The sequence below is a fragment of the Malaclemys terrapin genome, chromosome 11 (assembly GCF_027887155.1).
Source record: "Malaclemys terrapin pileata isolate rMalTer1 chromosome 11, rMalTer1.hap1, whole genome shotgun sequence".
In the NCBI taxonomy this organism is placed as follows: Eukaryota; Metazoa; Chordata; order Testudines; family Emydidae; genus Malaclemys; species Malaclemys terrapin.
Window position 1 is genome coordinate 62,292,382 of NC_071515.1, and position 13,584 is coordinate 62,305,965.

A 13,584-nucleotide genomic window follows, 5' to 3' on the forward strand; every position below is an offset into this window, starting at 1 on the left:
GAGGGGATTTTGACCTGGGGAAGAGGGTTGGGGTGCAGGAGGGAGTGTGGGCTCTAGGAGGGAGTTTGGGTGCAGGAGGGGATTTTGACCTGGGGCAGGGGATTGTGGGTGCAGGAGGGAGTGTGGGCTCTGGGAGGGAGTTTGGGTGCAGGAGGGGATTCTGACCTGGGGCAGGGGATTGGAGTGCGGGGGGGGGGGGGGGGTGAGATGCAGGCTCCATCTGGGAGTCACTTACCACAGGCGGCTGGTGGCGCAGCAGGACTTCGGCTGCCTGCTATAATCCCTTGCCATTCCTGGAAGCGGCCGGCTGCTGGCATGTCTCGATGCACCCTGGGGGGAGGGTGACAGCATGTCTCCATGTGCTGCCCGCACCTGCAAGTGCTGCCCCCGGCCAATGGGAGCTACAGGGATGGTGCCGGGGATGGGGGCAGCGTGTGGAGTCGCCTTTCCTCCCCCCCGCCAGGGGCTGCAGAGATGTGCCAGCAGCCGGCCACTACCGGGAGCAACGTGGGGCCGTGGCATACAGGCAGCCTGCCTGAGCCCTGCTGTGCCATTGGACTTTTAGTAGCCCAGAGATTGCGATCGACTGGCAGAGGCTCTAGGATTGACTAGTTGATCGTGACCGACAGGTTGGTGACCACTGAATTGTATATAATTATGGATTTATTTTCGTGGGCCCCTCCCCTTAGCCCGAGGCCCTGGGCTGCAGCCCCTAAAGCCCCTGCATTAATGCGGCCCTGGCTGTGGGCACCAGGCTCACCCTAGACCAAGGATTGCCAACTTTCTAATAGCAGAAAACCGAACACCCTTTCCCAAGCCCCCACACACACTCCATCCTTCCTCCCTTTGTTGCTCGCTCTCCCCCTCCCTTGCTCACTCTCTTATTTTCACTGCGCTGGGGCAGGGGGTTGAGGTGTGAGCTCCAGCTGAGGGTGCAGAGTCTGGGGTGGGGCTGGGGATGAGGGGTTCGGAGTGCGGGAGGGGCCTCATAGCTGGGGTAGTGGGTTGGGATGCGGGAGGGGATGTGGACTCTGGGAAGGAGTTTGGGTTCAGGTTGCAGCCTCCGGGCAGTGCTTACCTCAGGCAGTTCCTGGGAAGCAGCTGACATGTCTGGCTCCTCGGTGGAGGGACAGGCAGGGGGCTCTGCGCTCTCTCCCCATCCGCAGACGCTGCCCCTGCAGCTCCCATTGGCTGCGGTTCCTGACCAATGGGAGCTGCGGAGCAGGCAGGCAGGGCAGGGGCAGTGCGCAGATCCCCCGTGGCCGCCCCTGCACCTTGGAGCTGGACATGCTGCTGCTTCAGGGAAAAAGAGTTTTTAAACAAAGCTTTAAAGATTTTGTTTAAGCAACATGGGGTACACCATTTTGTTACCAATAATGAAGTCAATGCTGGGGTTGTGGAGAGGTTTAACAGAACTTTAAAATCAAAGATGTGGAGGTATTTTACTGCCCGTAGCACCTTTTGATACATCAACGTGCTGCGGGCCATCATAGACAGTTACAACAGAAGTTATCACAGAACTATCAGAGGACGCCCGATCAATGTGACACACACTAACGTGCTGAGCATGTGGAAAACCGTCTATGGGGATAGTTTTAAAATAAAGGCACCATCAGTGATTTTTAAGAACAGCGATCACAAAAGGGTATCTAAAACGAAGGGTACTTTTGAAAAGGGATATTAGCAAACCTTTACTGATGAAATATTTACCGTATCTGGGGTTTTATTATGAGGACAGTGGCCTGTGTACGCATTAAAAGATTATGGAGAAGAGGAGGTCGCAGGAAGTCTTTTTACCCTGAAGAATTACAAAAAGTAAACCCTAACCAGGACCGTGTTTACAGGGTAGAAAAGATTCTAGTGAAGAAAGGACAGGAAAGAATGAGTATTTTTTGATGAAATGGAGAGGATGGCCTTAAAAATTTAACAGTTGGGTTAAAGCGTCTCAAGTTCAAGACCTCTAATAAAGGGAAAAAATGACTGAAGTGGGTTATGTTAACTTGCCCAGCAAAGCCTCTGCAGGGGCTTTTCCTCATAATAGTCTGGCCAACAGGAGGGTTTTATAAAGAGATGGTGGGGGCCCACGAAAGCACCATTTTGGATGGCACAGGTAACGAGGGGTCTATGCGCAAGCCCAGACTAATGGCCGGCAGCAAGAAGCTGGATTTTTTGGGGCCTACACAGTGATTTGCTTTTTCAAGGAAAACTACTGCTGAATGGCGTGGACTTGAAAATTAAACTGACGCATAGCAAAGATGGTTTTTGCCTTGTGAGAGGGAATGCCAACCAGAATTATAAAGTGCATATTACTTCAGTGTCCCTGTTTGTAAAACAGGTGAAAGTGACACCGGGGGTTCGCTTGGAGCATGTGGAAGCTCTAATGACCGCCAGTGCTAAGTACCCGGTAGACAGGATGGACATAAAGATGTTTAGAATTCTGGCCGGCAGTTGTCAGTAACCAGGAAAACCTTTTTTTGGGACAGTTACCCACACAGTTCATAATCAGGTTTATCGATAACGATGCCTTCAACGGCAACTATGCTAAAAACCCTTTTAACTTTAAACATTATAACATAAATTTTGTGGCCTTGTATGTGGATGGTGAACAGGGGCCAGCGAAACCCCTACGACCCGATTTTGAGAATGGAAACTGCATGAGGGAGTACATACAGCTCGTGCAGGCGATTGGGAAATATGTAAAAGACGGATCACTCTTGAATGACCATCGTGAATTTGCCCAGGCTAACACGCTGTACGCCTTCAATCTGACCCCGGACTAGGAGTGCACTAATCATTATTCTCTGATTAAAACTGGAAACCTGAGAGCGGAGATTCGGTTTGCAACGGTGCTGCTCTCTACGGTTAACATGATAGTGTATGGGGTTTTTGATAATATGCTTGAAGTGAATCATAGAAGAAAAATCCTGTTTGACTATATATGATTATGAACACCGTGCAGCTAAGGCATCTTTTATCAAAGGATGCTTCTTTTTTAGATGTTTTTCCTAGTGACTTACTCCCAAAGGGGTCTGTGTCCGGAAGACCTTTGGGGCTTATTGTTAACACGCACCCCCATGACTTACCTGGGGAACACTGGCTGGCCCTCTATTTACCAAAGCAGGGGCCGGGCGAGTTCTTTGATTCCTATGGATTTTCCCCAGACACCCTTTAGGAGTCCTCTTGTTAGTGAAAGAATAAAAGCTGGTTACCCCTCGACTAAATCGAGCATGTGAGACCCCGCAACCACTTCCCCCGGTAAACAAAACTTCCATTATCGGCCAAGAAGAAACATCTTTATGCTATCTTGAGTTTATTTAACACTATTTCAGCTTTTTTCTTATAGCGAGGATTTACCCCCTCCAATACCTCCCAAATAACAAAGTCTGATGAATTCCTCTCGACTTCAGGAGGTCGAATTTCCTCTTGCTCTTGCTTGGGGAGAAAGAGACTTATTTTAGTATTTTCCACTTCACCCTGCTTAACCAATACCAGGTATCTTTGCAGGACCCTCTCATAAAGTTTAATCTTTTCATAGTCGGACAAATTGTATCTTTGATTAATGTCTTTCATCTCTGAATCCAATTGGGGAGTGGTTGTAGTTCTGATATTTTCTTCACCGCTAGAAGCGCATTTTATTTGTTCTAACTGATGGCTAGAAAACAAGGTAAAATTTTTTGGCATGGTCCATTATCAGTTAATTAAAAGGGCTGACAGTAGAGGGAGTGCAAAGCTCAACAAAGGACCGATAAAGCCCCCGGCCTGTTTTACAATTAGCTTTTTCCTTTTGAGGGATACCCTTTTATCGCTCAGCTTTTTAATAATCCCCCGTTTTCTTTTTAGTACACTTATTTGTCGGGGTTTCAGAGGAACGTTTCCTTTTCATGTACTGAGCGCTATTTCTGAGATGGTCGCTACCAGGTTGTAAGAAGCCAAGCATAGAATAGCCTTCCTTTGCTGGGGTTTGGCTTTGATGAGGAATCTTAAGAGCCAGGTTTCTCTGCACGCACCTAGACATGATTGTCAGGTGGGACACTTTTTTTAAAAGGGGGGTTTGATAAAAATAACTATTTTTTTTGTTTTGTTTTTTTTAAGGTGTATACACAGGGTCAGTCTGGGGGGAGAAGGCCTGTTCTTAACCTGAAGGCTTCAGGCATTGAAGCATTTAAATCCACCAGCAGGTACCCATAGGGATTTTTGGTAGCGTCCTCAAAAGCCTCCAGAAAGAATTGTGTTTTACAGGGGTACGTTTGCTTGGCCAAAGTGGTTATTTGCAGTTTTTTTTTTGTTTTTTTTTTTTTAAAGAACCATATACTTAGTATTTACATTAATCGTTTGGGTTTTTTTCCCCTGAGAAAACCGTTTTGCACAATATACATAATACTTAGGTTCCTGTGGTGAACGTATTTGGTAAAGGCTTTCTCAATTTCACCGTTTTCAGAAGCAGACTCCATTAGATCGTCTATAATAACCATATTATAAGCATATCAAAGCACAAGCACGCAACATCCCCCAGGCCAAACATAAGAAAACATTTAAAAAACCCTTTCAAAATAGCCAACGGCATGAGACCTATACATGAACAGAGACGGAGATGGAGGGTGGGACATAAATCTTAAATGGGGTGTAGAAACCTGGCAAAATACATGGTGATGAATACTATCGAGGTTATACCACTGCTGTGAAATCAACTGGAAAGTGTCTCCTCTGCCTCTGTTGGTCTACACTGAAGATGACAACCTACTATTTCTATCAGTTCCTCTCTTAATGCTATTACCTAAATGGGAACGGAGGTACAAAGTGCTCCAGGTCAGACAAGAAGTCTATGCAGTGCAGTCCCAGTGCAGGGCATGATACCCACATTGTCTGAATCCCAGGCTAGTTCCCTAACCACTAGACCATCCCCCTCACCTAAAACTCATTACTGAATTGGCTGGGAATCAAACCAAGGTCAACCGCTTGACAGACAGCTGTACTCATCACAGTACCACCAGTTCTTCCAGTAGTTCAAGATGCAGAGGTCTATGCAGTGAATCTAGAAGTTCCAACCCTGTTGATGATGTTTTTTCTCTTTTTTTTTTTGTCCCAGTGATCTATCTACTAATGGTACCTCTTTTCTGTTCCTTAGAGCATGAACAGCAAGACCTGAAGAGGAAGAAATTTATGCAAAGAGGCAGCAGGACTGGGAAGGAGAACAGGTCTCAATGTGTGCTCTGCTCAAACTGACTGATGCACCTTATGGTGCCTGCCATAATAGGAGAGTCGGGAAGGTAGAGATTTTAGCTGTAGAGAGGGAGGGAAAAAGAGGCAGGCTATGTCATGGAGATTTGTTACTGATGTCCAGGGAACGATTACTGCAAAAACTTAGGCACCTAGTGAGTTTAGGCACCTATAGGGTTAGGCGATAACTGAGTGGAGATTTTTTGGATCACAGTGTCACCTAAAACTGGGATTTTAGGCCCCTAAATTTCTTTGTAGTATATTCATTTAGACCCTGGAATGTAGCTAACTAAGGGCCTGGTCCCGTGAAGTGCTGAGTGTCTACTAAGAGGTGCTGAGCACCTTTAGCTCCCATTGAATTTCTGTACTCTTCTATAGAGTCTTCTTGGAGAAATAAGATAGATAAGACCTGAATTCCGAATGTGTAAAATAAGAAAAAAACCAAAACAAAAAACCCTTACCCTTAAAAAGACTCCCAAACCTTTCAGGCTTTTTCATATACTATAAAGAAGCAAAAACAGGTGCAAACTCAATTTTTTTCCTTTGCAGTTCAACAGAGGCTGATGATATCCATGAGAATTGCTGGTGTTCAGCATCTTTCAGGTTCAGTCTGTAAAGTAGGGTGGAGGTGCTCAGCTACATTAGGAATTCAGGTCTTTTCTGTCTTTCTTTTCCTGGAAGATTCTATGGAAGACTAGAGAACTAGTGAGATTATGACATCACAAGTAGCAGTGTACTGAAACCTGAGCAAATGAGAGGGGAAAGAATAAGGACAGCGCATTATCATTCCAATGACTTAAAAATGCTTTTAGGAAGAGGTTGTCACCCAACAATCCTGAAAGCCCAGGTTTCAACCTACCCTTCACCATTCAAGAAAACTGGGACATCCTAGGTAAAGAAAATAATCTTGTCAGTTGGGGAAAGAGTTCTACACTGAGAATAAAAAAATAAAATAAAAAATTAGAAACAACCATTAACATATTTTCACATTTAAAACATGCAACTTTATTCATGAAGAATATCCTTTTAAGTGAATGGAACATTGAATCACACTGTGTATTATTTATGTATTAATATTTACATTATGATCATTAGGTTTCATAGTTAACAACTGAAATAAAGAGGGGAAATTCACAACTCTCATTGAGCTATTTTTTTTTTTCAAGAAACCTGGTATTGATAACACTGCATTGATTTGTATTCAGAAGGTTATCATCATCACAATTGGAAGAAATTAAATCTCTGTAGAAAAGCAGGGATCCCAAAAATCTGCAGGTACAACCTAAATCCTTAAGACACAGAAATTCCCACATGTGGATTTCCAGTGCCCTTGCTTTTACTTTGAGGATACCAGGAAATACTATCATTTATATGTAGATTTTATTTGACATTGAAATGGTAGAAATACACATATGTAGGCATGTACACAAATATACAAAAGGATACAAATTTGGTCTCTGTTAAAGTTATTCAAATTGTTTTCTGTCAAGACCCAAAAATGCCAGAGCATTGCCAGCTTTGAGTTTATCCTGTAAAAGAATGTATATTTTTATAGCGAACCTTACAAATGTTGTGTATGTTAACACCCAAGATATGGAAACAGGATTCTATTAATAACGTTTCAGGAAATCTCTTTCCATGGAATTACCTGCTGGAGGAGGCCTGGGATGCGGGAGTCTTGAAATGATCTTACGAGGATTCCCCTATATCAATCTATGGGGGTGGGTGCAGAGAGTTTTCCCTAACTGTCCCACAAAATGAGACCTGCTTACACTCTCGGGACCGGGTAAATTCCTACAGAGCTGAACAGATTCCAAGAGATCCACAAGGCTCTGTGTCTCCATATTGGCTTTGGGGTCCCCACCCTTGTCTCCTTGGCTGCACAATTCCACACTGCCATATTGTTCACTCTTCATTTCCTGATTCACTATGGAGTATATTGTAGAAGCTTGCTGCATAGCTCACAGCTTTCCTAAGCCGTTTAGGCTCCAACTCAACAGTCTATCCCTATTCAACAAAGCACTTAAGCACATGCTTAAAGTCATATCTAAGTCAAGCACATGCATGTGCTTTCAGTGCTGTGGGGAACCGGTTCTTAAAGACTAAGGGGCTGATCCCATACCCTCTGAAGTTAATGGAAAACTCTCATTGACTTCTTAGGGCCTTGGATCAGGCCCTAAAAATGGAAGCTTAAAAACTGAAATAAAAAAATGTAAAGAATTTTACCTTTAGTCCATTATCAAACTCTTCCATAGAATCAATCAGTTTTCCAGGTTCTAGTTCCCCTAGTGGAAAAGGGTAATCTGTTCCCAAAAGAACTTTGTCCTGCAAACAGAGAAACAAATTGGGCATTTCATAAAAAAGCTGCACATCCTCTGTGGGGTTCTTAAAAGCAGTGAAGAGGGGTTCTTAAAAACAGTAAAATGATGAGTATATGCCGCACAGATTTTCTATGGTATCTATGTTTCAATCATCTTTAAGATTCTAAGTTTTGTTTTCTAAAAAACCCCAAACCCCAAAAAGAACACTTCCCAAGGTTTCCTGTATTTTGTACAAATTTGAATGAAAGGATTTTTGTATAGAAGGGGGAGATTGACTGAACCCAAGAATGATGATTTTAAAGGCTAGCTATGCTTGGGTGTATTTTCATCTTGATACATGGAAAGTTCAAAATGTAAATCCTTGGCATATGGAAAGAACATATATTCCTTTGCAGGAATGTGTTGAACAATGAAACCCTTCCTAGTTTGGTTAACTAAAGTAATCTGATATTGCCTTGAAATGTATAAAACAAAGTATCCAACACTCATCTTCTTTGGGTTCTGACCTGGGTTGACTGCAATACAGTGATTCATAATGGGGTCATGACCAGTTCTTGGTCATGTGGTCCCATAGTTAAGTTGCCTGTAAAGGGGAAAAGATGGGTTTATTTCTTTGTGGTATGTAAAGAACATCTGAAGGCTTAGTTTTATTTCTGCTTGATTTTCCCATTATAAATCCATATCTTGTATACCTTGAAAGATTCTGCGGTAATTGGAAAACTAATGGAATTAGAACATTGTAAGAGACCAGAGACTAAAAGCTGTGCAATTGAGAGGGGGAGAGAATTTTAAGCTGTTTAAAACACCTTTTTGATCAGATGGTTTCTCCAGTTTGCTCTATATATAGTCCACACAAATTCTACCAAGTGAAAACTTACTGCCTTCCTTGGCTTGGTACTATTCATATAAAGGAACTAAAATGAACAGTATGAAGTGCAGCCCAAACCTTCACCCTGGGTTTGGCTGCTCCCAGGATGCCTTTTAGGAATCTGGCCAGTTTACATCTTGGGTATTCTAAAAAAGAGAGCACCATTCCCACCTTCCTTATTCGTGGTTGAGCCATCTGCAAAAATGAGTCAGAAAAACACACACATTTTCCAGCAGGATCAGCTCCTGTTAACAGTACAGTGTCAGGCAAAAACTGACAACTTGTTGCACATCTATTTAACTCTGATGTCTAAAGAACAGTTCAGAGCAAAATGTAAAAAGAGCCAACCTTTCTGTCTCTTCAAGTACGGTAAGAGAGCTTATATACATGCATCTCTAAGAAGCCAGAAGTCCTCCAGAGACTACCAGATTTGATATTCCAGGATGGATATACACACACACACACGGAGGTCTGGGAAACTTAGGCTATATTTACACTATGGACCTTACAGGAGCACAGCTGTATCACTGCAGCTGTGCCATTGTAAGGGCTCCTGTGTAGCCACTCTATGCCATCAGGAGAAAGCTCTCCCGCTGGCATAATTAAACCAGCCCTAACAAGCAGCGGTAGCTATGTTGGCAGGAGAGTGTCTCCCGCTGACATAGCACTGTCCATACCATACCTGTGCTTTTGTCGGTCAGGGGAGTGGTTTTTTTCATACCCTGACCAACAAAAATTTTACCGACAAAAGTGCTAGTGTAGACATAGCCTTAGAGTGTCACTGTTCAGTACAAGGTGGAACAGATTTTTTTAGCATAAGCAGTTAACAGATATCAGGGGACCATTCAATGTGAAGTGACCCATTAACACCCCTCCAGTCATAGAGAAGAAAGGAGGTGGGAGGGAAGCAGCTGGGTGTGTGTGGGTGTGTTGTTAGTGGGTTACAGATTGTTGTAATAAGATTGGCTTAGCAATGACACTCTGAATTAGTTTCCCAGACCTGAAAAAGAACTCTGTGTAAGCTCAAAAGCTTGTCTCTCTCACCAACAGAAGTTGGCCCAGTAAAAGATATTACCACACCGACCTTGTCTCTCTAATGTCCTGGGGTCAACACGGTTACAACAACACTGCATACATTTTTAGAGTCAGAGTTTAGAGCCAGAAAGGACCACTAGATCATCTAGTCTGACCTCCTGTATATCACAGGACATCAGCACCACCCAGCATCTGCATACTAAATCCAACAACCACAACTTTTGAATGCTTGGGGTTGCCAGTACTAAAACAAAGTGATGAAGCATGTTCTCAGGTGCTTTAGGATAGGATTTATTTTGTTTATTTGCCAAATGCTGCTTATTTTTTCTGTCTCCAGTAGGTGTCACCCTGAGGTCTCTGAAAGAATTTATACAAGAAGATATATGAAAGTGTAGAATCTGCAAATTGGTTGTATTTTGTATGTGTGCATCTGCTTCACTAAAAAAACCTTGGGGTCAGATTAGAATAGGAGAATGTATACCTTTTTTGTCTGCTAATACAATTTCTGAGAACGGTTTACATGAGAAATATATTAGGGTCTGTGTATTTAAACACCTCAAGATGCTACTTGATTTACAGTATCTTTACTGATATTGGGACATTTTCTGCTCCAGAATACACACTTGGGAGAGAAACGTCATTTCTTCTGTGTGCAGCATCAGATACTGTACAATATTATTAGATGGATTTATTTGGAAAGGAGAATGAAATTCAATTTAGTATGTCAGATAAGCTCAACCAATCTAGGGAGATTCTTACATTTTTATTTAAGGTTCCTTATGTGGGCCAGAGCAGAAGAAAGTCTGACATGCTGGTTTTTGTTCCTCTCTCACTAGAATCTCTGGTGTAAATTATCCCAATTTAGTTTTTGTTGTTAGTTTCCTCTGATTTAAAGTAGTTTACAGCTGATCACGCTACTGCCAATGAACTGATCTGATGAACTGCAGATAAATAAGGACCTTTGGGAATATTGTGGCTGTGCCACTGATTTGCTGAATGGCTTTGGACAACTCAGCTTCTCTGTGTTTCGGTTTTATCGCCGTCTATAAAATGGTGACTGTAATGCCTATTCACAGCCACCTCCCTCCCAGAAGTATAGTGAGGATTCATTAGTTAATGTTTGTAAAGCACTTGCAGATGTACGGGACTCTAAGTCTTAACATGTTATTTATTAATTATCTAAGAGTATGGCCTAAATCCTTTTTCCCATTGAGGATTTGTAGTTTGACATATGAATAGATCCACTTAATATTGCAGCTCTGCTTTAAATAAGACATACATTGCAGGCAGGGCTGTCAAACAAAAAAATTAATCGCAATTAATTGTGAGATTAAAAAAAAATCACGATTAATCGCAGTTTTAATTGCACTGTTAATAATAGAATACCATTTATCTAAATATTTTTTGATGTTTTCTACATTTTCAAATATATTGATTTAAATTACAACACAGACTACAGAGTGTACAGTGCTTATCTTATTATGTTTGATTACAAATATTTTCACTGTAAAAAAGATAAAACAAAAGAAATAGTATTTTTCGACTCACCTCATATACTACTGTAGTGTGATCTCTATCGTGAAAGTGCAACTTACAAATGTGGAAATTTTTTTGTTACATAATGGCACTCAAAAACAAAACAATATAAAACGTTAGCACCTACAAGTCAATTCAGTCCTACTTCTTGTTCAGCCAATCGCTAAGACAAACAAGTTTGTTACATTTATGGGAGATAATGTTGCTTGCTTCTTATTTACAATGTCACCTAAAAGTGAGAACAGGCATTCGCATTGCATTGTTGTAGCAGACGTTGCACGGCATTTATGTGCCAGATATGCTAAACATTTGTATGCCCCTTCATGCTTTGGCCATTATTCCAGAGGACATGCTTCCATGCTGATTACGGGTTCTGCTTGATAACGATCTAAAAGAGTGCAGACTGATGCACGTTCATTTTCATCATCTGAGTCAGATGTCACCAAAAGAAGGTTGATTTTCTTTTTTGCTGGTTTGGGTTCTGTAATTTCTGCATCAGAGTGTTGCTCTTTTAAGAGTTCTGATAGCATGTTCCACACCTTGTCCCTCTCAGATTTTGGAAGGCACTTCAGATTCTTAAACGTTGGGTCGAGTGTTGCAGCTATTTTTAGAAATCTCACATTGATTCCTTCTTTGCATTTTGTCAGATCTGCAGCGAAAGTGTTCTTAAATTGAACAACTAGGTCATCATCTGAGACTGCCATAACATGAAATATATGACAGAATGCGGGTAAAACCACAGAGCAGGAGACATACAATTCTTCTCCAAGGAGTTCAGTCACAAATTTAATTAATGCATTATTTTTTTAACGAGTGTCATCAGCATGGAAGCATGTCCTCTGGAATGGTGGCTGAAGCATGAAGGATCATATGAATGTTTAGCATATCTGGCAACGCTCCCAGCCACTGCGGGGGACAGGGGGATCTCCGCAGCTCCCTGGCCACCACAGGGGAGGGCAGGGGGACCCTGGCAGCTCCTCACTGTGGTGATGGCAGGGGGACCCCGGCAGCTCCCCGCCGTGGCAACAGGGCAGGGTGATGCCCGCAGCTCCCCACTGCTATGGTGGGGCTTGGGGAGCCCCGCAGCTTCCTGGCCACCATGGCAGGGCAGGGGGACCCCCCCACAGCTCCTCACAGCGATGGCAGCAGGGGGACCCCTGCAGATTCCCTCCACCACGGGAGGCCAAGGGGACTCGTGCAACTCCCCTCCACCACAGGGGCACCAGGAGGACCCCCGCAGCTCCCCTCCACCATTGATGGGGGCAGAGGGACACTGGAGCTCTGAGCCCCCATGGGTGGTGAGGGCCAGAGAGCTCCCAGCCACCGGCAGCTGCTGCAGTCCCTTCCCTTTTGATCATGGATATTTTTAGTAAAAGTCAGCGACAGGTCACAGGCTTCCGTTAATTTTTCTTTTTTTGCCTGTGACCTGTCTGTGACTTTTACTAAAAATATCCATCATAAAATCTTAACCTTACTCATGATTTCATTGCAAGTGTTGCAATATTTGGTGGGTTTTTTATTTTTAAATGTCCTAGCTTCTGGAGACAAGTGATTATGTGAGAATTTCAGCTTTCATTTAAAATAAATAAATAAATACATAAATAAATTCCCAACACGATATGGGTGCAGAGAAAAGTTTTAAAACGTGACCTGAGTACACCTTAAAAGTGCACAGACCAGAAGACATTGAAAAAGAACCCAAAATTTGTTATTTAAAAAATACCTCATGATTTTTAAGACAATTTCATGATTTTGGGGATCTGACAATTTTTGCAATGCTTGGGTTTGGCAGTACTGCAATAGGAAGCCAAACTGCCATTTATTTAGGTCCAGATTTCATCCCCCTTACTCTGTAAGTAATCGCATTGGAATCAGTCAAATTAATCATGGAGCAAGAAGCGATTCAACATGAGTAAGAGTGGCAGCATTTGGCCTTTAGTATCTCCTTCAGAAACCTGCCTTTCTAGTTTATTATATATTCACTTACTACCTCCTATACCTGATAGAAATTATCCCAATTTGTTCTGTGTTTAACTAGTTCAAGCAAAGCTTGAATTTCACAATGTTTCATGAAATTTTATCAAAAGTTTTCTGAAAAAAGCCCTGAGCACTCCTGGCTTCCCCTTCATGCCATTTGTGCTGCTCTGGCTGAGGAGTCCCTTGTGTAGGGGAATTCCCAAGTAGTGTAAAGCTGGTGTGGCTGACTCTTTGTCACCTGCTCCCGGCCCTCTCAAGTGTGGGAGGCATGCCAGGGATAAATGGGGTGGGTGTAATTGCTCTTACGAGGCCCATTACAAACTTATGCAACATAAAGCAGCACTGAGGTTGCCATTTAATTCACCAAAAGCAGCAGCTGACTTTAATATGGTCCGTCCCCCCACTTGATGATTACCTGTCCTGTTCATTCTCTCTGAAGCACCTAGTATTGGCCACTGTCGGAAGACAGGATACTGGGCTAGGTGGACCATTGGTCTGACCCAGTATGGCTGTTCTTATGCCTTGCATCTTGCTGGGTTTGCTGTGAGTCCTGCATCTCCAGCAAGGAGTGACATATTGTGTGTGGTTGTTCCAGTTCTGGCTATCAAGAACTGTCATAAAGATAGGCCA

At 42.9% G+C, this 13,584-nt stretch overlaps 1 protein-coding gene across 2 annotated transcripts in view; it reads right to left on the reverse strand.

The window, feature by feature from the left end:
* Positions 1 to 6,196: 6,196 nt before the first annotated feature.
* Positions 6,197 to 13,584, reverse strand: part of ACMSD (aminocarboxymuconate semialdehyde decarboxylase) — a 53,489-nt gene continuing 46,101 nt past the window's right edge. For both annotated transcript variants that reach the window (XM_054044674.1, XM_054044673.1), the window contains exons 9-10: positions 7,444 to 7,542; positions 6,197 to 6,746 (exon numbers count right to left, since the gene is read on the reverse strand). In XM_054044674.1, the coding sequence (XP_053900649.1) occupies positions 6,684 to 6,746; positions 7,444 to 7,542 (162 nt within the window). In that variant the 3' untranslated portion in view covers positions 6,197 to 6,683. The remainder of the gene's footprint in view (positions 6,747 to 7,443; positions 7,543 to 13,584) is intronic.